We start from the raw sequence: 26,313 nt of genomic DNA on the forward strand, positions 1-26,313 counted from the left end.
TGCAGAAAGAAAAATAAATATTTAAATCAAAAGGTAATCTATGGTTTTTAAATAAGAAGGAACATCAGTGAAATGACTGATTTAAAAATGTTTCTGAACGGCTTCCTGACCTAAATCATTTAATGATGGCGTTCCTGCTGCTTATTGATTGAATGAGGTTCTGTACATTCAAAGTTACTCATCTCATAACAGAAAAATCTTCATTATGACCCAGATCTGGAGGTTGAAATGAACCTGTAGTTCTATTCATCATTGTAGACTGTTTTTGTGTGAGTTGCTGAGTGTTCGAGATATTGGCTGTAGAGATGTCTGCCTTCTCTCCAGTATAAACGAACCAGCTGGCACTCTACTTGTTTTGCTCAAAGTGCCGTTATGTCCACCACTCTGCAACTCACACCAAAACAATCTAGATGAAAAAATAAGAAAGAAAGGTCAGAGGAAAAATACGCAATTTTGATTTTGGGGTGATCTGTCCCTAGGAGAATTTTCTTTTGTTAAAAATTCATTGTAATTACAAAATTTCTTCCAAACTATAAAAATTCTGTTCACTGGTGTGCTGCATGTCCATTCAAAGATCTTACTCAAATCTTACAATGGGATACGGCTACGTGCCTCTTTCTGTCTCTAAACAAGCCCAGTCATCATTATTTTATTCCTGGCAAGTGATAATGGCAGAGACTCGCCCCCCATTTCTCTGACCCACATTTTCTGTTTGGGCGCGAGGAGCCTCAGCCTGGTCACAAAACAGTGAGCCAAGTGCTTTGCCACTATTTGTGTACATATACAAATGTAGGCTCTGTGTAACTGGATGTTCATTAACATCAGAAAGATGGTGGGTGGTGGTGGTTGGCAGTCGTTGGCTAACCTTGGCTTTCCTGTGGACTGGAAGTTGAGCAGGAACCTCGCTGGCAGCTCTCTACAGGCTGAAACACACAGGAATGAAAATAGGTTTCTCAGCTATACAGAATGGGACTGCAGTCTGGACCTGCCAGAGGCTGCTTACATGGCTAAAAATTCATATATTTACATTATCTGATAACAAATTCTTGCACCTTCTCACCTCATCATCATCTCCTTTCATCTGTTGATATTGTGGAAGAAGAAGAAGCAGATTGCTCCTCTGTTGTTGACTGCAGAGAATAATAAGAGACATTTAAGTAACAAGCAAAACATTGTTCCAGGTTGATGCTTTTCTGCAGCCTCCTCAATATCGTAAAATGCATTAACTATGCCTCAGTTATCACTTTTTTCTCTTCGCATTGCTTTTCCTTATTTAAAAAGGAAAGAATGTTTTTGTGTCTGATTAATGTTCCTATCATTTTGTGATCATTTGTTTTGTGTTCATTTATATTTCTCCTTTTTTCCACAATGTTGTATATTTGCTTGATGTGTGTAAAGCAGTGGTTACTTGAATTATCACCAAATCATCTATTTCAGTATGACTTTAAGAAGCCATTAGCTTTTAACCTCATTAGAAAAGTTTTGACTGCCTTTAAAATCAGGTGATAGGTTACAGTTTTAGTTTTATTGAACAGATAGGGTAGGTCCTCCCTAGTTAAGGGGAAAAAACATGTATTTGTAAAAACTATTTAGGAAAATACATGTAAATACAAAGAAAAAAAACTAAAGGAGACACACAAAATGTATGCATGAATTTAGCACATATTATCTGACATTAACCATAAAAAATGCTGAATTTTGCCTCCTTTATAATATGTAAGACTGTTTTTACTGTCTTACTTCAGATTACATATAACGTATGTGTTCTTCTTAAATAAATACATTCATATTAGCCAAAAGCGCCCACCATGACGTCACCATATGGAGGCGTGAAATAATACTGTGCTTGTGACCTCTAGTGGGAAAAACCTGAAGGTATCCAAGTTGTCTTGCAAATCCATACTGTATGTTTGTGAAAAGTAAATTGTTTCATTTAAGTTTTTAAAATATTGTTGGATAACTTATATTATTTCATTGCAAGGCATTGTTAAAAACAATAACATCATTTAGGTTAAACCTACCATTTACATACAATCCAGGACTTGTTGATGAAACTCATATGTTCATATGGAGGAACTAGTAGATTTAAAGTAAGAACATCTGCTTTTCATTACCATAATTAAGTTCTTAGTCCTAACAAATGACTTACTGAAAAAGAACTCGAAGTGAATCCTTCAGGTATTGTACTTCAATTACTTACTGTACACAAGGAGTAGTGTAGAACACTATGATATATACTTCTGGTGGTCTTGAAGATATGACATGTTGTCTTGTGACTGAGTTGTTTGTGTAGAGCTACTGTGTGAGACTTTGAGTTTGTGTTATGTGTTACATTGGTGTTGCAATGTGCTTAGTCAAACTGTAAGTATGAATGTCATGGATGTGTTGTCACGTAATCTAGTAAATGAAATATTGTTCATGAAAATAAAGGAGACTCCAGGAATAGTAGCAGCTGTCTAACACAGAAGCTAAAAGGGACCTTAATAAACAAACTACTAAAACTAATAAAGTAAATCCCTATACTTATATAAAACTCTGAAAGTGCTTGTAAATGTTTACCAGCTCCCCCTCCAGCTCTTGAGCAAAGGGATCCAGTTCCAGCTCTGTGACGCTTCAACATTTACATGTTATCTTCCACTTCAAAGCATTCACAACCATCTTGTGTGCCCACTCACAGGTCTGGGGATGAACCATCCAGAGCTTCAGTGAAAGAGTCAGAGCTGTAAATTCAAACAGTGACAACACGCCACATGCTGGCCATCATGCAAATAATTTGGATTTTGTTCAGTCATACTAAAAGTGAGTTGTATGACAATTTAAATCCAAAACCAGTGATGTTTTTAATCTCACAGGGTTGCAAAATGTCAAAATGTGTTTTAGGGTCTGACCTCAGTCTTTTTTTTGCATGTCCCAGGACTCTTCCCAAACATCTTCAGCAAGTCTCAACCTCTTCTGTGCATCCTGGAAAGCTCTGTGAAGACACTAAAATGATGACAAATTTCAAATGAACAACAGATATTTGTGACACTGGTAAAACAGACAGAAGACTCCCATGCAAGACTTAACACACAAAAAAATATAAAATATAAATATAAAGTCAAAAAGGTTTACCTCTGTCCAAGGGCAAGCATAGATTTGCGAAAACGCTAGGCCTGAAGATAAAGTCAAAAATACAGAACAGAAACAAATACCAAAGAAGTTTAACTAGGAACATTAGACACAAAGGAAGTATGAACAGGCAAAGAGAACGGGGAACACTGAATTTGCTGGGGAGAAAGGCAAATGCAGGACAGGTGAAACTAATCAGACTTGGGTTGGTAATCACACAAACAGGAAGCACACAAGGGCAGGAAATTGAGGTGAGCATACAAAACAAAACAGGAAGTCACAACATATTATCAGAAACTTCATCCACAGACCGAATGTGACAATATTCATATTAAAACCACATGGATCACTCTAACTTGGAGGATTACATCAATGTACATGAACTTAATGAATATTCATAAATAAAGAGATAAAGACAAATAAATAAGTGAATAAATAGATGAATAAATAAAATGATAATAGCATTGATAAAATAAATAAATAGATAGATAAAAAAACATGATGAAGTAAATGAAAGGATAACAGCACAAAGTAAAATAATAATTATGTAAAAAAAAATAAAATGATGTTGAGAGTGGGAAAACTGTAAAAGAGACTAAAATATATGAATAAATGGTCAATGGAAAAATACTGTTCAATTAAAAGCCAAACTAAAAAGGTGGGTGTTGAGTTTGCTTTTAAATATATCAACCTCTTCTGCTGCCCTTAAAGTAAAAGTCGCAGAACCACTGTATAAAATACAAAAACTCCACTACAAGTAAATTTTATTCAAAGCATTAAAGCTTTTACTCAAGTAGAAGTGTTGGCTGCAAAATACACTTAAAGTATCAAAAGTAAAATTACTTCTGCTAAATAACATCCCTTAAAGTGTTTGTAATTCATGTCATGGAGTGTTATTAGTGATGCATTAACATGTAAGAAGCATTTGAATTGAGCTAATTTGAACAACCTTTTATAGTGTTAAATCGTTTTCTTTGACCAAGTATCATAATTAGTAAATTCATCTAATGTTGAATTTATTAACCAAAGCTGCCAAATAGACAGAGGAGTAAAAAAAGTAGAATATTTCTGTCGAAAGTGGAGTAGAAGTATACACAATTATAAAATCTATATAGTCAAGTAAAGTAAAAATATCTTAAATATGTATTTAAGTACAGTGGCTCGGTATTTGAAAGAATTAGTTCAGATTTTTTTTGTTTGTGCAGCTTATAATTTGATTATGTAAAGTTTCTTTTTTGTGACAATTGTAAACATGCTGTTAAAAACATTGTCAGTCAAAATGGGTTGAACTGAATGATGAAATGCCTCCTGAAAGTGAGAGCGCTGCCCTTTACACACCTCCTGTTTACAGCAGCTTATCTACATGGAGATGGATTAGGTCTTGTTTTTCATTCAATACTCCTGCAGAAATAATCAGTGCAGTATATTCATAGTAACTCCCAACCCTAGCCCTTCTGCTGAAGGGAAGTTCCTTATCTACAGAAGAAATAATCTAATAACCAAAGACCATACCTGTGTGCAAGAAGTCATATATGAATGTACTAAATGTCTGATGATGTTAATTAATAAAGAAATGGATTTGATGAGCATGACAGCATCAGAGCTGTATATTGAACTCAACTCTTAAAAGGACATTTCACAACATTTTTTAATGATTCACAACTTAAAAATTTAATTTAATTTAAAAAAAAATATTTTACTAATTTCCTCCAGAAATGTCACTATTACTAGTAATTTTTAGATATTTTGCAAATATTTTTGGACAATTTATTAATTTTTGTTAGATACTCTACTTACGTTTCACTGGATATTTCACAGATTTATACCCTGAACAATTCACACATAGCAGTTTGAAAGATATAAAAATATATCATTTTATATATATAAAATCTTGCATTTTTAAGGTTTCTATTGCATGTACGCTTTTCAGCTATGAAAAAAACATTTTGATAATTTGACACTTGTTTGTTGTTTTTTGTGCATCCTTGTGATCTACTTGTTTACTGCAGAACTACACATACAATTTTCTGTATATTAATAAAGTTAAAGGGCAAAACATTTCATGTTTAGATCAGACACTTTAATCTATACATGTGCAATCTTAAGTACTTATTTTAAAAAGCAAATTCATTTCATGATCAAATTAAGTCATTGTGATAATCAGATTTGGAATGTCAGTGCACTAAATTAGCGGTCACATGGTGCAGACTTATGACACCTGCTCCACAGGTCGCATCTGAATGTCACCAATCTGAAAGAAAAGACGTATAAAGGTTATCTCAAAGGTCAGCTAAGGTCATATCAGCAATGAAAGTTCAAATGTTGAAACAGGTGATAGGTCACAATAGAAAGCACCAATACATGCACAAGACATAACATACCTGCACATGAGGAGGGGCACTCAGGACGTATGTAACAGAATTTGCAACATCGATTGCATCCAAAGGCTATAAGACAAGTGAAAGGTTATTTATTCTAGTAATTACATCAATAATTCTCTATAATACTACTACAGTGGGTAATAATGTTTTTTACCTTAAATTTAGTGTATGTAGCAGCAGCTTTGTCTGCATTGTCTCTGTACAGCCGCGGAGCAAATTCTGTCTCCACCACACCAGGAGAAATGCACTGCAAAAAGATTGGATCATATCAGAAATTAGTAAACTTCATAAAATACTGTCTATTAAATACTGTGAGCTTATAATCATGGTGTTAATGGTGCTGTTATAGATTTTAGATTTTATTTGGTTTTTAGATGTTATTTTTTTTTATTAATGCAGAGTTACAGGCTAAATGTAAAAAGAAAAAAAAAAAAATCATTTTTTAGTATCTCTTACTGTGGCCCTGATGTGGGTGTTTGCCTCACGCAGCTCCTGTCTCAGACCCTCCGTCAGCGCCGTCACAGCGAACTTGGTGGAGCTGTAGAAATGAACATCAGCACTGGGAACCACACGATGTCCACTCATGCTGCAACAAAATGTATGAGTTGTAGGAAGAAATGATCAGGTCAGCACCAATTTAAAGACACCACCTTCGCTTCAAGATATTGTGACTATTGTGACTGTTTTCAATAATCAATCAAGGAAATATTGGCAGATTAATCAACAATGAAAATTTCAGTTGGTCCATAAATGGGTGATCTGTTATTTTACTAATCACGGGGCGACTGTGGCTGAGGAAATAGAGCGGGTTCAATTCCCAGCTCCTCCGGTCTGCATGTCAAGGTAACCCCAAAATGCTGCGAAGGCTTTGCCATTGGTGAGTCAGTGCATATGAATGTTGAGGCTAAGTAGCAGGTGGCACCTTGTATGGTAGCCTCGGCCGCCAGTGTATTAAAGTGTCTGAAAGGGTGAATGTGACCTGTAGTGTTAAAGCGCTTTTAGTGGTTAGAGGACTAGAAAGGCACTATACAAGTACAGGCTCATTTACAGTTGCCAGTTACAATTATAGAGAACTGAAACTGAAAAAAATCAAAAATAAATAAATGATAAACTATGTCATAATTCAATCCTCAGCTCTAAGTAGTGTGCTATAAATAAAATTTGAATGACATTTAAAAATTTCCATCAGTCAAACCAACAGAACCGTACTTAAAAATTCTGACCATCACTGAAAATCATCAGTGAATACAAATGTACCTGTTTATGTTTATGATGTGCCCATCGTCGATATTTCTCTCTTTCATCGACTGATAGGCTTCACGGGTGCAGATGCACAATGCAAGAACGTTCACCTGAAGACACCAACAAGAAAAGTAAACACATCAATGCCTTCCAGGTGATGGTCTCAAGTCTGACAGTGCAAAACAATTAGCAACAGAAATTTTGTTTCTGCACAGAAAGGTAACTTAATCTTTAATTCACATGGACAAGGAAACTGCTTCTTAGCCACTTAAAACTATAAACAAGTCAGCCCGAAGATGTAGGAGACATTTTATTTAATTACTTCTTGTTGTGTGTATATATATATAGTTATCTTCTTATATATATACATTTGCATACTTACATCCAGCATGTTCTTCCAGCCAGTGGTTTTGCCATTTAACAATGACTCTGGATGAGCCAAGCCAGCGTTGTTGATGCACACATCCACCCCTTTGTGCTGCGCTTTGATGGCGGCGAACATTGACAGAATCTCTTCGTCGTTGTTCAAATCACACTTAAAAGGCACCAAAACACCACTGTGGCCTGCACTTTTACACTCAGCTGCCAATTTCTGAAATCAGGAACGTATGAAGATGTCAGACAATTGGTTATATAGTCAACTAAGTTGTTCACACAATCCACCCCACCACTCATCAGAGGTTACATTTTTATTTTATTTTATTTTATTTAGAGTCCTCAATTTTAGAGATGAAAGGATTATTTCTTCTTTTTTTTCAATAAATTTAAAAGCAAATATTTTAACACAGCTAACTTTTTCTGACTTCAAACTTGAGTTAACTCTGGGCCATTTTTTAACAGGTTATCTCCCAGGAAATTGCTGAGGTGTTTAAGTGTCTGAGTTTTGACGCATCTCATCTGGTGAATAATTTATCTTAAAGAACAGAGACTAAGCCAAAGTCACACTCATTCATTTTATGGCAATTTCTTTGTGGAATAGCTCATCTGGCTCTTTTCTTTCAAAGCTCCAGTGTGTAAGATTTTGGAGGATTTAGTGGCATCTAGCAGTGAGCTGAATTTACCCGCAGAGGTCTCTGCCTCGCCAAAAAAACCCCACCCAAAGCTGGTGATGTTAACCCAGAAAAACGCTAAATAAAGCAATTGTATTTTATTAATAAAATAAAAAGCGGCTCATTCTAAGGTAATGAAAACAATACAATTGTTAATTTCAGGTGATTATATGCTAAGGAAAACATACCTATTACGCTATATCATATATAATTTCTGCTAATATTTTCCCCTAAATGTTACACACTGGGCCTTTCATAAAAGTTACTATTTTATTTCAGAAAATATTTATAATGTAAGTTGTACACTGGAGGGAGTCTTGTTTTAACTTGTTTATCTTGATGGACCTCTTTCACAGCAGACATTTGACTTGTCATAGCAGGAAAAGTGCATAATATTAACACTGGCTCAGTGTCCCAGTATATTATTCCAGTGAGCCAGCAAGCACAACTTCCCCTAAATGGAATGCAGCCATCATAAATAGGCCTGTCTTTTTCCTGCTATGACATTGCAAAATGTCTGCAGTGAAAAAGGTCTTTTAATGGATAATGTATTAACCTATACCATCCGCAGGAAGGTTTTTTTTTAAAAAATAAAATAAAAATATCTCAAAGTCATTATGACAAGTTAGCAGCAACGTCTGAGACAGAAGACAGTTTAACTAGTTTTTATAGGAGGTTGATTTGTACAAGTAAAGAAAAAAAGGGCAGCTGGTATGGTATCTCGTGATGTGATCACGAGTTTTAAAAACATTATTTACCCACTCACCCTCTCTAGCTTGCACAAAACTGACCCATCTGAAAATTATTTCTATAACCCAGTAACTTTTGGACTTCCGGTTAAAAATCATTAAGGACGCATCTGAATAATGTAAAATAAGTTGTGCAAACATTAAGTTGCAAACAATGTTTATAATAATAATAATAATAATAATAATAATAATAATAATAATAATAATAATAATAAACACGAACTTTGGGTCCCCATAAGCTTCTGTTTACGGGATAACGTCAAATTATTTTTCAGTTGTTTTTTTTTAACTAACTAAAAACAAAGCTTGATTACGTCTTTATTTGCTAATAGGTTACTGTAGCAAAGACATTTATATCATTAAGAGCATTTTAATTCATCTACGCCAAACAGTTATTACTTCCATAATGAAGTTTAGCTAGACAAGGTACTGCCAACGTTAGTTCGATGCTATCTTACTTAGCGTTTAAGTTTAGCTTAACAAACTAAAGCTAGAGCCTCTGATAAAGTCACATTGGTTTGTATTTTTGTCTCAGGTGGACTGTTACTCTGATAATCTTTGTCAAAGCTCAAAAAATTCATAACTAAGTTTTGAAGCACACCTGTATTTTTTCGACGTCCCTCGCGCAGCCCACCACCTTCATACCGTACCGGACCAGCTCCTTCGCTATGGTTGCCCCGATCCCGACCGAAGCTCCGGTCACTAGAGCCACTCTGCCCCTCCAGCGGTCCATCACGACTTGTCCACCGGTAAGTTACCGGCGGTAACCTGCTTACAGTGACAGAGACAGAGACAGCAGAGGTAGAGAGCTCCTGAAATGAGGAGCTCCTGAACGCAGCACAATAACTGGTTCAGCTCCGCCTACGGTCATTACGTCACGGTGCTGCATTCAAGACCACTGCTGAAATGGGCGAACTCCACTCCACTCACTATGTAAACTATATAATGCAATTTTTGTCAATATAAAAATAAATAAATAAATAAGAGCTGTAAATGAATAAATAAATAAAAGGGGAGCAAAATTATTTACTTAAATAAATAAATAGATTAATAAATGACTAAATAAAAAAACAAACAAACAAATGAATAAATAAACGGGGCAAAAAATAAATGTACACGCACAAAAAAATACGGACATATTTTTTATTTATTTATCTAATGGTCATGTTAATTTATTTCCTGCTCTATATTTACTTATTGATGTATTTATTTATCTATTAAAACAAATAGACAAATGATACCTACTAATGTTAATATGAAGCTTTTTCCATTATATTATAGATGTCCTATTCCTCTTATTTACCCTCAAAAGCTGCCTTGCATCTTTCTAGAACCTCCCACAACATCCAAGAATCTCTTTGCAGCATATTATTATCTTAGTTTTCTCCGATTTCCTTTCTGTTTCAGCTGCATAATCACTAACTATTGCCTTGAGGGCAAACTGCTGTTATTCATGTGTCTCCTAAACAAGCCCCTTTGCAAAACAGTTCATTTTATGCCACTGATATTTTATATTTCCATGTTTGTAATTTGAGTATTTGTCACATGTCCTGCATTTTTTTTTTTTGGTTTTTTTTTTGTTGTTGCATTGTGCCCTCCCTGTACATTAATTAATGCATTTGCTATCTTTAATAGTTTGCTCTTCTTTTTATTCCACATGACCACAATATACTTTTTTGTACTTTATTCTATGTGTGTGTATGTGTGTGTGTGTGTGTGTGTGTGTGTGTGTGTGTGTGTGTGTGTGTGTGTTAGTGTGTGTGAGTGTGTATTTCATTTTAGCAAGTATTAATTCTCTGTATACACACAGTTTGCAATGTATTTTTTTTCACTATGTGGTACATACAAAAATCCCTTGAGATGAATAGACTCTTTCCCTCCCAATCATTGCTTATTTTATCATTCATAGTGCACTTATTTTTCATAATGCAAACAGATATTTTTAGTTTGAACTTGTACATCTGTTTTGTGTTTGTACATTTATGCCACTCCTTTCTCTCTCCGTCTTGTACAGTTGTTGCACATGCACCCATCCACATCTATTCATTTCCTAAAACAGAAATGATTGAATTCGAAACCACTAAAAATTATGCACAAAGATTTTTTTCTTTACAGAACAACAAGCTAAACATTCCAATGTCCACAACTTGTGATAGATGCATATAAATGCAAATTCATACATTCATTTAAAAAATTTTATTCTTTCTTTATTTATTTTAGTCTTCTAGTCCACTGGTTTTTGGGTTTTCCAGCTGCTCTTGATTACCAACACAACATGATTTTAAATTTCCATAAATGATAGTCCTTCTTTAAGAGTTTCAAACTAGATGTTAAAAATACATCTGTATATCTCATAACATGCATTGTCTTTTTTCTAAGTTGTGTATCCTAGTTAGATATTACCAAACACACTGAAAGTTCAAAAGACTAGTTCTAATAAAAACAAATATTAAAAATGTAAAAGTAGCTATAGGCCTACCAGAAAGCGTGCATGTGGCTTAACAGTGTTACATGTAAAAGCAGCAGCAGTAACATAAAAATTTTTTATGAATCACAATCTGTCATCAAAGTGATAACACTACCTCCCACAGGTCATTAAGAATAGAAAGTTCATGTTGCACCTTAATACATTAATCATATCTGATCTGGTGGAGATTTTTCTGTCCATCATTCAAACTGTGAGATTTCAGAACAAACCCTGTAAATATGGCTTCATTCATTATCTTCAGATATCAGTGTTTGCTGTGTGTCAGTGGTCAAAGAAATCAGTAGTCATAAAACTAAAGCATGCAGTGTGGGCGGGATTGAAAGGTTAGTCTACCTGTGTTATAACAGGCTGGTTGAACTCTGTTTCTGGCATCCTCATCCAAAACCTTCATTTCAGTTCAGTTAGAAGCGGACAGATACAGGAAAGTCACAATGCTGCTCGCACCTGTTTTCATTTTGTTTGCATCTTTCATGAAGATTGTCTCAGGGGCAGGTAGGTTATCTAAGGAAAAATAACAAATGAATTGATTCGATTTTAAAAATATATTCAGTCTGCAGAGGTCTTTTTTATTTGTGGTGTTTGGTTTTTAAATAAGTCGCATGATATCAGATATTATTTAGCTAATGACAAAAGTGTTTGGGCTTGTTCATGACAAAGATGAAATTTCAGATTTCTCACAACAGAAGTTATTTTGCAGTTTCTTGACATTATTGACCTCTTTTGCAGATTGGTGCTACCATTCCCAAGTTACATGCAATCATACCTGCACAGGTAAACCTCAAGAAAAGCTGCTGACATCAACACTTAAAATAAACGAAGAAAATATATAGTAGTAGAGTTACTTTTTTTCTGCCTTCACAGTTCCAGAGGTATGGGGAGCAGTTTCACAGCACTGCGGTGGCAGACGTCAGTCTCCAGTTAACATTGTTACAAGGAGATTGCTACCAGATGAGCGTCTTACTCCTTTTCACTTCATTGGCTATCAGGAGGCTTTTCATGGTCGCCTCAGAAACACCGGCCACACTGGTATGTCTTTCTGATAATTTCAGTTTTATCTGAAAGAGAAGATTTGGTAAAAGAGATAAGTCAATGAGCCCGTCTAAAGTTAACGGGCTGTAAAATAGTCATAAGGCAATTACCACGGTCGTAAACTACTGAGTTATTGATTATATATAATGCAAGAGGTGGCAAAAAGGATAATAACAAAAGGGAAAAATAGTCCTGCAGCCCTGTCTTCTTGTATAATTAAACTAGAATAACCGCCTTATGGTTGTGTGCCTCTATGAAACAGTCAAGTTGCTGTTAGAGCTTCCATCCATGTCTGTCCAGACTCATATGTAGCAAGGACAGAGGACGGTGCTTCAAATACAGATGAAAAATTCAGAAAAAATATTTTGCAAAACATTATGATGTTTTAGTGAAGTTGACCTTTGACGTTTTGGATATAAAATGTTATTACTTCATCATTTTATTTGATTAGACATTTGTGAGAAATTTCATCATAATTAGCATGTATTCTTGAGATATGGCAAAAACGTCTTTTGTGAAGTCACTGTGACCTTGACCTTTGAACACCAAAAATTTAGCCAGTTCATATCTGAGTCCACGTAGATGTTTGTGCCATATGTGAAGAAAGTCCCTCAAGGCTTTCTTGAATTTTCACACTCACAAGGTTGGAATAGATGAAATATCACTGACCTTGACCTTTGTCCACCAAAAATGTAATCAGTTCATCCTGTGAGTCCAGGTGGATGATGTTATCAAATTTGAATAAGTTCCCTTGAGGCGTTCTCGAGATATTGGGTTTACGAGAATGGGACAGACACAAGGTCACAGTGACCTTGACCTTTGATTTTTTTACCAAGAAAATGTTATCAGTTCATTATTAAGTCCAAATGAAAGTTTGTGCCAAATTTCAAGAGATTTGTCCAAAACATTTTTAAGATATTGCGTTCACAAGAATGGGAAAGACAGACAAAGTATTAAGTGCGCAATAATAGATACTTGAGCCTGAAGAAGCTGCAAAACATTGTCACATTATAACTTAAAACAAAATCAGTTGCCTGAATGTTGAAATGATTACTTGAATGTTTTTTTTTCAGTTCAGTTGGATTTGCGCTCCAGTATGAAGATCCAAGGAGGAAACTTGGCTGGACCATACAAGGCGGTTCAGCTTCACCTGCACTGGGGTAAAGATGGAGGACCAGGGTCAGAGCACACAATTGATGGAGAACGATTTCCAATGGAGGTAAGACATATGGGGATTAAAGTGTGTTATAATAAGAACTTCATGTGATAGAACCTTACATGTACTGTACTGGATTAAAAAATAAATGAAATATTGACTTGTGTATGCCATTTACAGATGCATATTGTCCACATGAAAGAAGAATACGAATCTTTTTCCCAGGCTGTAAAAGATCCCACCGGTGTGGCCGTTCTTGCATTTTTCTTTGAGGTAATTTAATTCAATTACAGCAAAAAAAAAGTGGAGATCTGCTTAAAATTGAGGTTTGATGTAATTCGATGAAACTAAGTGCAATACTTCTTGCTCTAGATGAGCATTCCTCTTATTAAAATGTAGACAAGGTTTAAAGATCAGTCAGGGACTTGATCAACTGGAATCAGACATATGCATTTTTTAAACCTGTAGGAGGAGTAGGAGTAGATCTTTACACTTATGAAGGATTTCATCAATATTATTGATATGCCACATTGGAAACATTGTATCAAATCAACACAATATTCACAGAATGGTAAATTACAATTAAAAGAGCTCCTGACTTCTAAGATGCAACTTTGATGAATGGAGGCGATTGACAGGCTAAACGCACTCACTCAGGCAGGCACACAACCACACGCATGCTCCCCTGTAGACTTGCGTCTGGTGGAGATAACAAAGCATCATGACTTGATAAGTAACTCAACAAAGGGCCGTTTTAATGTTGTGATAGTGAAAAAAACAGAACTGTGGGCAATAAAGCATTGGCATCTTTTTTAACCAAATCATCGATGTTGTCCCCACTTTTACAAAAATGTGATTTCAGCTTTTTACTTTAATCTGTCATTTCAGGAGTCCAAGTCTGCCAATAAGAAATTTGATCCAGTTCTTAATGCTCTGAAATACATCAGGCGACCCTGTAAGTCAAAGGCTATCTCTTTACTTGGAAAAATAAGATAACTGTGCTTCATTATCTTCCAGCAGCATTGTGCCTAGGCGCCTAAATGTGCTGCTGATTGTTGCAGCATCAGGCTAAAGTGCAATTGTCATTAGATAACACAACATCATAAAACACCTCTTATACCACTTCCACAATAAATCTCTTATAACAATATCATTCTTACTTTGAACCTAATTGTGTTCTAATATTAAATTTAAAGCTAACTTTATTGTTGTGTTAATATTTTATGAAACCAGCAGACAGCACGGCACTGAAGGGTGTGTCCCTGGAAACGTTGATTCCTCCTCAGAAGAATCTGACCAAGTACTTTCGCTATGAAGGGTCCCTCACTACACCTAACTGTGCTGAAGCTGTCGTCTGGAGCCTGTTTGAAAACACCATTCTTCTTAGCCGGAAACAGGTAATTATGTTCACAGTAATATACCTAGAGTAAGAAAGGTAACTGATTACATTCATTGAAATACTGGATGTAAAAGTATAACACTGAGGTAATGTAAGGGAAAGTATACTTTATTGCTTAAACAACCACATAAAGTTACCATGTTTCAAACAATAAATAAATAGTCAGTTTACAGTATTCTGGTTCCTGTATGGAAATGTAAAATAACTTTTAGTCTTAATTTATGTTAACTTTATATCCACTTGTTAAGTTTACTTAAAATTTAGTTATATTTATTAAATTTTGTGAAGCTGTTGCAACTTAAAAATGGATTTAGTTAATCCTCCGCAGCTTCAAGCGACATTGTTCATGTTACATGAAGTCATTTAGTCCATTTCTACTATAAAAATATGATTTATCTTTTGTTACAGCTCGCTGTGTTCTGCCAGCTCCAGTTTTCTGATGGAAAGCAAATGGTAAACACTTACAGACCAGCGCAGCCCTTGAATGGACGGCAGGTGTATTACTCCAGAGGCCATGTTGCTCTGGTTAATTCTGTGTCAGTCATTGTGTCAGTGCTGGTATCCAGTACACTTTCCTTTTCTCTCTCTGTTTAATTTACACATCCTTAATGAGTAAATACTGCTGTATATGCCTGCTGATGATTGTCAAATACATGAAATATGATGTACTTTGTATATTTAAATGTAATATATGAATCTGTTGTATGTACAATGTGCGATTCTATTGTTGTAGCCAACCTTCCTCAAAACTTGTGTCATAGGCATTGTCTCTCTTTGTTCTATGCTGTATATCAAATAATTGTATATTTAAAGGAATACTTCACCCACAAAATCACCAATTATAAATGAACTAGCCATGTCGTGTTACCCTGAATTCATGAAAAAAACTTTACATATTGAATTGATTAGGGACCATGTTTAAAAGTGGCTAAACTACTTCAAACCTCAGTTTACAAACTCTCACAACTTGTGTTTTGTAATCCAACTCTCATTTATCCAGTTGTATGGTACGTACTTCCCCAAAATATGGATTTTTCACTGAAAAATGTTAGTATTATGCAATGCTCTCTCTCTTTGAAGAGAGAGCATAGATAAGTTTCACTTGCACTTCACTTTTAAATACTTATCAAATAAATAAATATCTCTGCTGTTTTCGGAAAAGGCATGGCAGAAAAACAAAGTTCTTTTTTAAAAAAATCTAGGTCACATGGCATAAATGAATAACAAATGATCAATTTGTGAGTGGAGTATTCCTTTAAATTGTAGAGTTAACTTCTTGACCCTTAATAATTTGTCTTTTTTGATTTCTGTAACAAACTGCATTGAACTTCACTGACAATATTCACATAATTTAGTTTTTACTTTTGATTGCACAGTTGCCGCATACTGAACTTTTTATAGACTAGTGGACTAATACTGAATATTGCTACACTGCCTCTGGTGATATGTTATCACAATAAATATGACTTTGATACTTCTATGATATTATTTCCTTCCTGTCCTGCAGTTATTTGAACTTTGAGCTCTGAACTGTCCTTTCTTGCAGTTCAGCAGTTCAGACTTTGGCACATACTGTTCAGCAGTTGTTTGTGAAACATTATGCAATAAATAAATAAAGTCTGATTGCTGCTTCGCCAAAAATATTTGGGAAGAGTTTTTTTGGGAAGGCATATCATTGTCTTCAGCAAGAGAGATGTTGTGTATAATACTTTGTTACAGTACTTTTTTGTGAGTATCTGTACTTTACTTGATTTTTTATATTTCTGTCAATTTTCACTTTTATTCCATTACATTGCCTTAATAGTGTGTATACTTTTACTCCACTACATTTCTCCAAGCATTTTAGTTACTTACTACAAGAAAGGGGAGGAAGGCAAAAGGGAAGATGGGAGGAAGGTATAGCTGGGCAGTTGAAGGAATGAGAGAGAAGGGGGGAAAAAAGATTTTGTATTTTATATTCTTTAATTTGTAAAAAAAAAAAAAAAAAAAAGTCTTTCTTCAAGACTATTGCAGGCTCCATTTCTTAGGTGCTGTATGTTATGAGGAGGGCCCACAAGGTCATAGTTGTCAAAATTCTGACAGTTTTCTTTTTTTATTAACAGCATTTACTTGTACTTTTACTTTTAATAGTCAATTACATTTGATAAAGTACAGTTAATATCAGATACTTTAAGACTTGAAGTTATAGTCTAATTACCTTTAATTCTACTTAAGGTGTTTCCTGATAATCTGTACTTTTTTTTAATTATGGCTTTCAGGCACTTCCACCACTGCTTGTGGATTACTGTAGCATACTTTATAGTATATTACTTTATATATAAGTCAGAGCGTCACCTCCACTGACATCCACTGCATGGCAGCACTGAACAAGTCAGTCAGTCAGTCATTTTCTGTAACCGCTTGAATGGCTTTTTGGCCTCTGCTTTCATTTAACTCTGAGTAGCACTTGCATGTTGCACACACATTAATAAAAAGTGCATGAATATCCTCAGACATTTTATTTCTATGTTTAGGAGTCCTGGGGAACAAACCCACAGTCATAATTTAATGAGACAGGTATAACATTTGACTGGATAGAAACAGGAATGGTGGCTTTTTTGTGGTGTGTGTGTATGCGTGTTAGTGATTATGATTATAACTGTTTGACCCTGGTTTGAAATCCCTTTTTTATACATTCAAGACTTTTCAGAAGTATTTGTTTAAAATACTAAAATACTTATATGTATGTATATATATATATATATATATATATATATAAAAATAATATTTACATTTACAAATAACAATTCATTTTTATTTTCAAGCTCTTCTTGTCAAGTCATTTCCTTGTTTGTTTGTTTTTAACTCCCCTTGTTTGTGTGGAGTTTCAGGTAATTTTCTTGTATTATTACTAATTTATTATACATTTTTGGGTCATGTCTTCTTACGTTTCTCATTGCCTTCTTTTTATGTTTAAAAAGAAATCAGGTCATTTTTCTCAGGTCTCAAAGGGTTAATACTCTTGATGACATTTTTTAAAATTGCAAATATCAGAAAATGGCTTAAACAGCAGAAACTATTTCAAAATTAAGTTGCATTCACACAGCAGAGGAGGATTTTCTCCCTGTCTGACATCAGTGAGCATAGGTGAAACATAATTCAATCAGTCCTAAGCAGCAACCTGGAAGGATAATGTGTACTGGTGTCATTAGATGATGCACTTGTTTTTGGCACGCTGACTATCTATACCACTTTAAGTACTCGAGGAGATCACTTTGGATGTAATCCCATGTTGCACAGGAATAGTTGTCTGATGCAAGGACAGTGGCGCAACAGCAGATAATCTGCAGGATGCACAGTCATGCCAGCCTGCAGGGGTTCAGTTCTTGTTTTGTTGGACAGGACATGAATAAACTCATTGTCACAAAAAATACAACATTTATGTGTCTGTATGTTTGAAAAATATCTTAATTATCTAATTTTTTGCAGCAAATTAGCCTTTTTGTCAGTTCTTCTATTTGCAACCTGTTTGTTCTTTTCATCTGCCACATTACTGTCTGCATGTCTTTTTTTTTTCTTTTTCTTTTCTCACAAGGACATCTTTTCTCAGTTTGAGTGTGCCGCCCATCCCCCACTTCCTCTTATTTCACTTGGTGTGACTCTGAGGTTTGGGTTGTCGTGACAACGGAGGACACAGGCCCATCTCTATTCTATTTGCGAAGTTTCTGTTGTTGCAAGCATATTGCACATTTGCTGCTGGGATAGGGAAGAGTCTTGCACCACCATCCCCCACCCACACCTTGTCAGAAACATGCAGGCGTGAACAAGTTCTCAGAAATATCAAAGGAGATATGAATCTCTTCCGGTAATCTATACAAAAGATTTTGGACTTGTACGCCTGTAAAAAATAGACATAAGATATTTAAGGGTAGTGCTGAGGAGCTCCCCTTGCTAACATAAATGTTTAACATCTCTAAAATAAGCTCACTCAATCAATAAATCTGCTAATAATCTTTCATTTACTTTAATCTTTTATCATTATGTTCCAGGTCAACGTCTCAAGCTGCATCAGTAAGGAGTTTTTTGTCCTGAGATAATTGACCCACATTAGTTATTAATGAGATCAATATCTATCTACTTAAGTGTTGGACTTATATTTTAAAAGCAGGTGTCACCTTGTAACTGCATGTCCTTAAAAGGGATGAGCTAAAGCTTGGCAGCAGTAGTGCAGTCTGGGTTTCATGGGCGTAGGTTTGAATTACAAGTGTGTGTGTGTGTGTGTGTGTGTGTGAATGTGTGTGTGTGTGTGTGCGCGCGCGCACATGTGCGCGCGTGTGTGCAGATGTGAAAAGTAACTAAGTACACTTCCTAAAATGTATGTTAAATTCTTAAGTACTGTTACTTTGACTATTTTTAGGTTGTGAAACATTTTTTTCCACCTAACTACATTTATCTAAATAACTATTTATTTACACACTTTACACAAAAATATAATATATAAATATAAAGCTGCTGTAAAATATTATTATACAAAAAACATAAGAAATTTTACATAAAACCATCTATGGGAGGTACAGGGCCATACATACAGTACAGTATAATAAATTCAAACATCTCTGAAAAAACACTGAAATGCTGAAAAAAAACTGCAAACATTTTATATATATATATATTTTTTTTTTTTTACAGTTTTTAGCAGTTTTGGAACATGTTCACATACTAGGGTACTTCAGATACTGTTCTCTCTACTGTGTGTGTGTGTGTGTGTGTGTGCATGTGTGTGGATGCATATGTATGTGCACATCTGCATACACTTCCCTGAATGTTTAGTTTTGTGTGTGTGTGTGTGTGTGTGTGTGTGTGTGTGTGTGTGTCCGACTGTTAGGGCTTTTCCTGTGTGAACCACGTGGCCACAGGGTTAATAAAAAGATCACGTTCACTTCTCGGTTTTCTTTCTTCTGGGGAATCCAAATGCTGGTAAGACCCTGACTGACAGCAGGTGACTCTTTAAAAATCTAATGATCGCTGCTTTTAATTGTTGCATTTTTCCTATTCAAATGTATTCACAGGAGTTACTTCTTTGTTTCATTATTGTCCTATTTTAACACAATTTTGAGTATACTGTCAAATACTGTGAGTGCACACTGTTTTCATATTTCTCCATTATAAAATGAAGCTAGAAATTCTTGATTCTTGTTCTTGTGTTTGATTTAATGTGTGGAAATGTGCCTTCATTCAACCCGTCATGTCTTCAGTGTTTGTGGTGGAGCGACCAGAAGCTTCTGTTGTACAGTGTTGTCACCCATAAAGTAGAAAGCACTACTAATATTCACTACACAGTGTAGTGTTTCCTACTTTATGGATGAGTATACTGTTGGCTGCAGAGAAACTTGCAAGAAGAAACCAGCAACTCTGTGTGAAAGATTTTAAAACTTGTAGACCGCATCATGAAATCCTATTGAATTTTTCTGTTTTTATTTTTTGCATTAATGTATTACAAATCAACAGGATAACAGTGAGTATGAAAACCTGTCTAAATCTAAATCTGTCTAACTCCTGTATAAAAAAATGATAGATGTGGTAAAATCATATACCAGGACAAAGTAGCTGAGACCTATGCAAGAAAGCGAGTGAGCATTGTACAAATTTAGCACGTTTATTTTCAGTTTCTGCTTTACAGTTCTTTTTATAATTACATGAATAATTTCTTTTGTACAAAGTTTGTTATTAAATATTTTACATAAACATTGCTGAAAAATTAAAAAATGAAAAAAGTCTCAATGCATTTTTTGCCATTTTCTCTATAAGTAAAAAACAGCATCAGCCAATTATAGAAAACTTATAAACAGGGTGTAAGGCAAATATGAATGTATTATATAAATACACTCTGGTCTGCAAAACAACTGAGACTAAAGGTGTATTATTAAGGCTAAAATAATAAATCTATTGCCGTCAGTTATGGTTGAAATAATTACAATTTGTTCAAACTGTAATGTGAATAGGCAGGCAAATGTAAATTGCCTAAAGTCAATATTTCACGTGTTTTTTGAATATATATTATTTGTATTTTCTGTACTGTTTTTAATCAAATGATTTGCAATTTTTTTGCAATATTTCAATAAAGACATTTTCTGAAAATTGTATGATGAGACAATTTTTCATTTGCATCCTGATCAGTGCTGCTAACATTTAGGGATAATTAATTGCTTATTTGCATCGGCCCTTGTTGACTCAAAATCTATAGCAGATGCAATGTCATACTATAATATAATAAAATAATTTGACACATCTTTTGATGAAATGTCCATTTAGCTATTTTTCTCACTTTGTCTGAGACTTGGCATTTGTAGCAAACATCTTAGCATGGCCTTTTTTTCTAGTTCCAGGGCAGCAGCTCTAGGTAGTTTGATGGAACCAAACCTCGTCGTCCGTGCAGATCCGCCTGAAAAGAAATGATAGTTAAATTTATGTGCAAAAGTCAGAGCAAGCACTAATCAATCTAATCAGTCGTTGTATTGGTATTGTAGAGGTGACACTCACGTAGTAAAATCCATCCTGATCCATTTCACCTAATGCGTACATGATGTCTCCTGAACGAAAGCCAAGTTCAGCCTTTGAGAAACAAAAGAGTTTTGAAACATCACCACAAACCACGCCATTGTACTTGATTAATAGAAAATGGTTTGTGTGGTTCATGTTGTCACTACAGTGCTTACTTCACTGTCCATGTTGGGTGAACTTTCCCACGGGTCGTAGTCAAATAAGGCCACCATTCGTCGAACAACCAGATCGTCAGGGATGCTGGCTACATTGCTCAGCTCTGGCGTTAAAGACATACCTGTGGGCCCAAATACACAAATACTTACTGAAATCATGCAACTTTAAAGCTAAAATATAAAACCAATTTGCACAGAAAGAAGAAATAACTGCTGAAAAAGTTAACATACTTGGGTAAGCAACATTTTTGAGCAACAGAACTGAAAGAAATAATTTCATTTGCAGTGTTTCATTCACATTATTGTCATATAAACTCAACATTTCAGACTCTCGCCCCTGCATTACATTATATTACCCCTAAGTTACTGTTCTGGCATTGTGTTACAGCCAAGTGTCCTGCAGAAACAGAGGGTATAAATACCTGTGTGGTCCACAGGGAGGAATCCCTGCTGTATGAGTAGATGCTTCAGGTACTCATCATCCACTGGGATTTCAGCCACCATGTTACTTGGCACGTAACCGGAGAGACCACCAGACTCACCGTGATAGAAACCATCAGAGTCTTTGTCTCCAGACACCTAAAAATAAATAAATAAAAATATAGAATAAAAGAAGGATTTATTGCCAAGTAGGTTTTCACTTATGAGGAATTTGCATTGCTTTTTGGTGCATATAAACAAATAATAAACATATTAAGAGAATACACACATTAAGAGGAATAAAAATAAGAGTGCTGCTATACTCAAGAATTGAAATATAGAATAGAAACTGTACAATAAAAATGCAAAGATACTCTTAAAAAATTACTATAACATTAAAAATCTATACAATGTAGCTGTTTCGGAATAAGCTGTACAGTTTTATGCAGGATGTGCAAAAACAAAAGCAGAGAAAGTTGAGTTTATTACTTTACTTTATGGTTTTAAAAAAGCATTTCATCACTGCATGTTGCACCAGCAGGCAGTGAAAAATCACATAAATCAACTGGAAATGGTGACAGGAAATAAAGAAAAAATGCTAATGTCTTTGCACACACTCAGCTGGCCTGAATTGAGCACAAACAGGAAACACTACTACTGTTCTTTCAAAGAAGCTTTTTAACTCATGAGGTGAGGAAATGCAGCTTCAACATGTGAGTTACACATGCCAGCACACTTGAAGGGCACCATGAAAGAAATGTATGCCAATAAACCTGCTCTGCTGTTAAATTAAAATGCAAAAAGTTAAAAGATATTATGTTTTCTTACCTTGATGATCTGGCCTGGTACAAAAGGCAACTCTTCTGCAGCCGTCTCATAGTTGGGAGACATTGCAGCAGGATTATATGGGTAAAGTGCCACAAAGAGTCGTACGGTGGGTATGGACACTTGGCTCGCGGTTTCAAGCTCCCATTCTGTGAGCTCCTCTGGAGTAACAATCCTCACTTCATCTGGGAATATCAAAACATCCAGCTCCAGCCGTGTCTCCATTTACAGCAGCGTGAGCGCTCCAACGTCCACTTGGAGGACAGATGGTCTGCTGCAGACAGCAGAACTCTCCTTACCCTTATCCTAATTTGAGGTAACTAAGCCAAGCAGAAGGACCAGTAATCCTCTTTGAAGCAAGCAGATAGATTCATTAGTGCAGTGCTGCCAGTTGCACTGTTAGACTGCTCTATGGAACATAAAGGGAGTAATAGTTTGCAAAAGACATCACTAACATGTTATCAGCTCAGATAATAGCATGCACTTCTTATAGGCTGCTTCTGCATCACATGTGGCAGCTGAGAGATCTTCTATAGAGTGTATAATAAATACATTTCTGAGAAAAATAAAGAAGCATGCTTTGAAAATTAATCATACTTCTCAGTTTTGGAATTTAAAGGTAAAAAAATGAGTTATAAGCCCTACATTTTCTTTTAAAAAATAAAATAAATTGATTCTCTTAAGAAACAATCAAGTTGAAGCATAACTGAGAATAGATTTAAACTAGGCCTGTTTTTGCAAAGACTCTGGTCTTACAGTCCTGACTTCTAAATCCACTTGATAATCAAAAAGCTAATTTTTGTTTTTGTGAAACCACAGAATACAAAGCCATATCAACACAATATTCATATATTAAGTATAACACATCAAACCACGGTAAAGTGTGAAGCAGCAGTATTTTTTTCCTCCCCCAATTTGACCCAGTTTCCACATCACTAAAAGCCAACACCTCCTCTCTTGACTTCTGGTCAGGTCAGCAGGTGATAATCTCTTTCTGGAGAGGAAGGAAAGGTTTAGGAAATTGACAGCAAACACATCTGATAGCAGTGCATGCTGGGTTGTTATTGCTTTTGTTTTTTGTTGTTTGTTTACCTCAAAAGATCTAGGTGATGTTTTTGTTTTATTATGTTTCATTCTAAATGTATATAATCATTTAATATTTTGATTTACATAAATTCACTATTCAGTCTTTGCAATTTTAATCAAACATGTTTTTTTAACTCATGAGGAGTTTATGATTAGCTCTAAAAAACATAAGTATTCAGTCCCTTTACAGTAATTCACTGTTAAAGGTCCAGTGTGTAGGGTCTAGGTGTATATATTGGCAGAAATGGAATATAAAATAATAAATATGTTTTCTTTGGTTTATAACCACTTACCAACCACCATTTGTGTTTTTGCATCGTCTACCATAATTAGCAGTCCCTCCACAACAAGCCAAACAGCATCAGACAAACAGTGACTTTTAAAGTGAAGCTGTTTTATTCAGTGTTTTCACTTGTTTAAATAAAAGAGATCCTTTGTTGTTGAGAGGAAGAGACCTCTGCTGATGATTTAGATTTCAGTAAACACCTCCGGAGATTAGTTATTTAACATATTAGAGAAAAGAAGTAAGCACACATTCACAGGCACTGGGCAAGAATCCTGTCTGCAACAAACTGAATAGTGTCAAAGAAACACTGATTGTAACATGAACTAGATTCTTACCTGAGAGTTCATGTTTGGCACATGACAAAAGTTTCAGCTGGTTGCAATCTGCAATCTGCCACTAAATCTACACACTGCTCCTTTAAATTCATTTGCACTCTCCCAAATCTCCACATGAGTCTCTTGTTTTTAAAAATCTGTTTACCTACACAGATACAAAATGTGAAATGAAAAATTCCTTTAAATTGGTAGTGTTTTGTTTAGTTGTCCTTTTTTTTAAACCTTTTTTTCAAAGATTTAAGTAAAACATCTGATCTTGCAAGCATCTGTACACAATTCCTGGAAACTGACAACAGTTCTTGCATGGTGTGCATACTTACCACACAAGTCACTCACCGAACATGTTTGGGATGTCAGCGTGTTCCAGGTCCTGCCAATATCCAGTTACTTCATACAGCCATTGAAGAGGAGCTGGCCTCCACCCCATAACCTGATCAACTCTATGTGAAGGACATGTGTTGCACTGCACAAGGCAAATGGTGGTCATGCCAGACACTGACTAATCCTTTGATAAATAATAAATAACAAATGTTTTTTTCAAGATAAAATTGTTCATCTTAAAATGGCCTTTTACTGTGACACCCAAATGCACACCTGTAGTAATCATGCTGTCTTATCAGCGTCTTGATAAGCTACACCTCTTCAGTGTATTCAGCCCCAATTTCCTAAACTGCTTACATAAAAACAGTTTTATTTTTGCAGGTTTCACAAGATAGTTCCATAGTATCAGAAGCTTTTTCACAACGAGAGGTTATAAAGTACATTTCCTTGAAATGACGCAATACCAAATATCACCCTCATCCTCAGGTACTGTCGTTTGGCCAGAAGAGGGAGCTGTGGACATTTGTTTCTCCTTCTGCTTTTAGCAGCTCCTGTTTTTTGGTAAAGAGCATATAAATCAGTTCAGTCCACGTATAAATCAGGGTGAAATGATTTACAAGTAATGTAACACACTGAAGTGTCTAAAATTTAAGATGCTGTGATATTAAACTGCTGCCTCTGATAAACATGGTCTGCTCTCTTTTGTAAAATAACTGCACAACACCGACCTGACCAGCAGAGTTTGCCCTTTTCTTCACTCTTCGCGTTTGGCCTTGAGGGCAGGAAGTGCTGTGAAATCCGATAACAGTTCAGGCACGCCTTCTGAGCAGTCCTGCCCCCCCCCAAAAAAAAGAAAAAGAAAAGATGATGTTGTGATTTAAAAAATGAAAATTTAAAGTTTGACGTTACAGGACAAAGTCTGTCCAGGCTGAGATGTTAACCAGTCAGAATATATGTAGCACCAAGTTTACAGTAAACACTCATCTAGTCCTTAAATTCAATCCAGCCATCACACCAAACCATGCTCTCGTGGATTGCTGAACAGGTCTACAGAGGCACAGGGGACTGACCAGGAAAAGATGCAAAATGTCCTCCAGGAAGCATAGAAAGACCACAAAGATACACACAAAAAACAAAAGTTAGGTGCAGAACAGCTGCAAAGAGACACACTGAGACTCACAATGACAACAAAAATATCAAAACAACCACAAAGAGACACAAAAAGACCACAAAAAGACACAAAATAATGACAAAGTCTGTGTATCTTGCTCCTATACGACAGGTGGTGTGGCCCTCTGCATGTCTGCACCAAAGGGCCCATTTCATCATTATCTGTCCATGCATGCACTACCTTAAAAATGGTTTTGGGAAAAGGGGGGGACTGAGATCGGTGTCTTATCAAACTGGGCACTCAAAATAAGATTTTTCACTACGAAGTTAACCCTCATTGGTCTAATTTGACACTCTGCTACACATAATAAATATGTCACTAAATTTGATGACCAGTATATCTTTACAGTAGAATTCAGATTGATACCCATATAGCAGAACACAAACTCTGTGCTGAGCACTGAAATAACACAAATCTAGACATGAAAAATGACATGATAAATCTCTTGTTTAAAAAACACAACAGAAAAAAGTTACTAGCTTTACAAAATAAATTAAAAAATAATAAAAATAAGTTGCTTTGGCAAAGAGAAATTTTGGCCAATGAAAGCAAATAATACAATGAACAGTACAA

The 26,313-nt window shown here is 35.4% G+C and overlaps 4 protein-coding genes across 7 annotated transcripts in view; 1 reads left to right on the forward strand and 3 right to left on the reverse strand.

Moving 5' to 3' along the window:
- LOC121942763 (zgc:174895) overlaps window positions 1-4,584 on the reverse strand; it is a 22,249-nt gene extending 17,665 nt beyond the window's left edge. The window contains exons 1-5 of one of the 4 annotated variants that reach the window (XM_088079096.1): window positions 3,112-4,584; window positions 2,889-2,971; window positions 2,676-2,720; window positions 1,061-1,130; window positions 866-923 (exon numbers count right to left, since the gene is read on the reverse strand). In XM_088079096.1, the coding sequence (XP_087935222.1) occupies window positions 866-923; window positions 1,061-1,081 (79 nt within the window). In that variant the 5' untranslated portion in view covers window positions 1,082-1,130; window positions 2,676-2,720; window positions 2,889-2,971; window positions 3,112-4,584. Of the gene's footprint in view, window positions 1-865; window positions 924-1,060; window positions 1,131-2,559; window positions 2,721-2,888; window positions 2,983-3,111 lie in introns of all 4 variants that reach the window. The other 3 variants (XM_088079094.1, XM_088079097.1, XM_088079095.1) reach the window with 3 other exon arrangements.
- A 582-nt stretch (window positions 4,585-5,166) lies between these two features.
- LOC121943315 (dehydrogenase/reductase SDR family member 11-like) lies at window positions 5,167-9,371 on the reverse strand. Its single transcript, XM_042486827.2, has 7 exons — window positions 9,131-9,371; window positions 7,114-7,323; window positions 6,747-6,841; window positions 5,946-6,075; window positions 5,644-5,736; window positions 5,490-5,555; window positions 5,167-5,359 (listed from the first exon to the last, which is right to left on the reverse strand). The coding sequence occupies exons 1-7, from the start codon at window positions 9,260-9,262 to the stop codon at window positions 5,318-5,320; spliced, it is 768 nt and encodes a 255-aa protein (XP_042342761.2). The 5' UTR covers window positions 9,263-9,371; the 3' UTR covers window positions 5,167-5,317.
- Window positions 9,372-11,423: 2,052 nt separating this feature from the next.
- ca4b (carbonic anhydrase 4b) lies at window positions 11,424-16,086 on the forward strand. Its single transcript, XM_042487373.2, has 8 exons — window positions 11,424-11,509; window positions 11,744-11,788; window positions 11,879-12,043; window positions 13,120-13,265; window positions 13,383-13,475; window positions 14,091-14,157; window positions 14,436-14,599; window positions 15,010-16,086. The coding sequence occupies exons 1-8, from the start codon at window positions 11,449-11,451 to the stop codon at window positions 15,193-15,195; spliced, it is 927 nt and encodes a 308-aa protein (XP_042343307.2). The 5' UTR covers window positions 11,424-11,448; the 3' UTR covers window positions 15,196-16,086.
- Window positions 16,087-20,337: 4,251 nt separating this feature from the next.
- Window positions 20,338-25,294, reverse strand: LOC121943109 (RIMS-binding protein 2). Its single transcript, XM_088079101.1, has 5 exons — window positions 22,545-25,294; window positions 21,719-21,875; window positions 21,297-21,418; window positions 21,121-21,192; window positions 20,338-21,022 (listed from the first exon to the last, which is right to left on the reverse strand). The coding sequence occupies exons 1-5, from the start codon at window positions 22,764-22,766 to the stop codon at window positions 20,957-20,959; spliced, it is 639 nt and encodes a 212-aa protein (XP_087935227.1). The 5' UTR covers window positions 22,767-25,294; the 3' UTR covers window positions 20,338-20,956.
- Between the last annotated feature and the right edge of the window lie 1,019 nt (window positions 25,295-26,313).

The sequence above is a fragment of the Plectropomus leopardus genome, chromosome 6 (genome assembly GCF_026936395.1).
Source record: "Plectropomus leopardus strain MGB_pleo_1.0 chromosome 6, ASM2693639v1, whole genome shotgun sequence".
NCBI classification, from domain to species: domain Eukaryota; kingdom Metazoa; phylum Chordata; class Actinopteri; order Perciformes; family Serranidae; genus Plectropomus; species Plectropomus leopardus.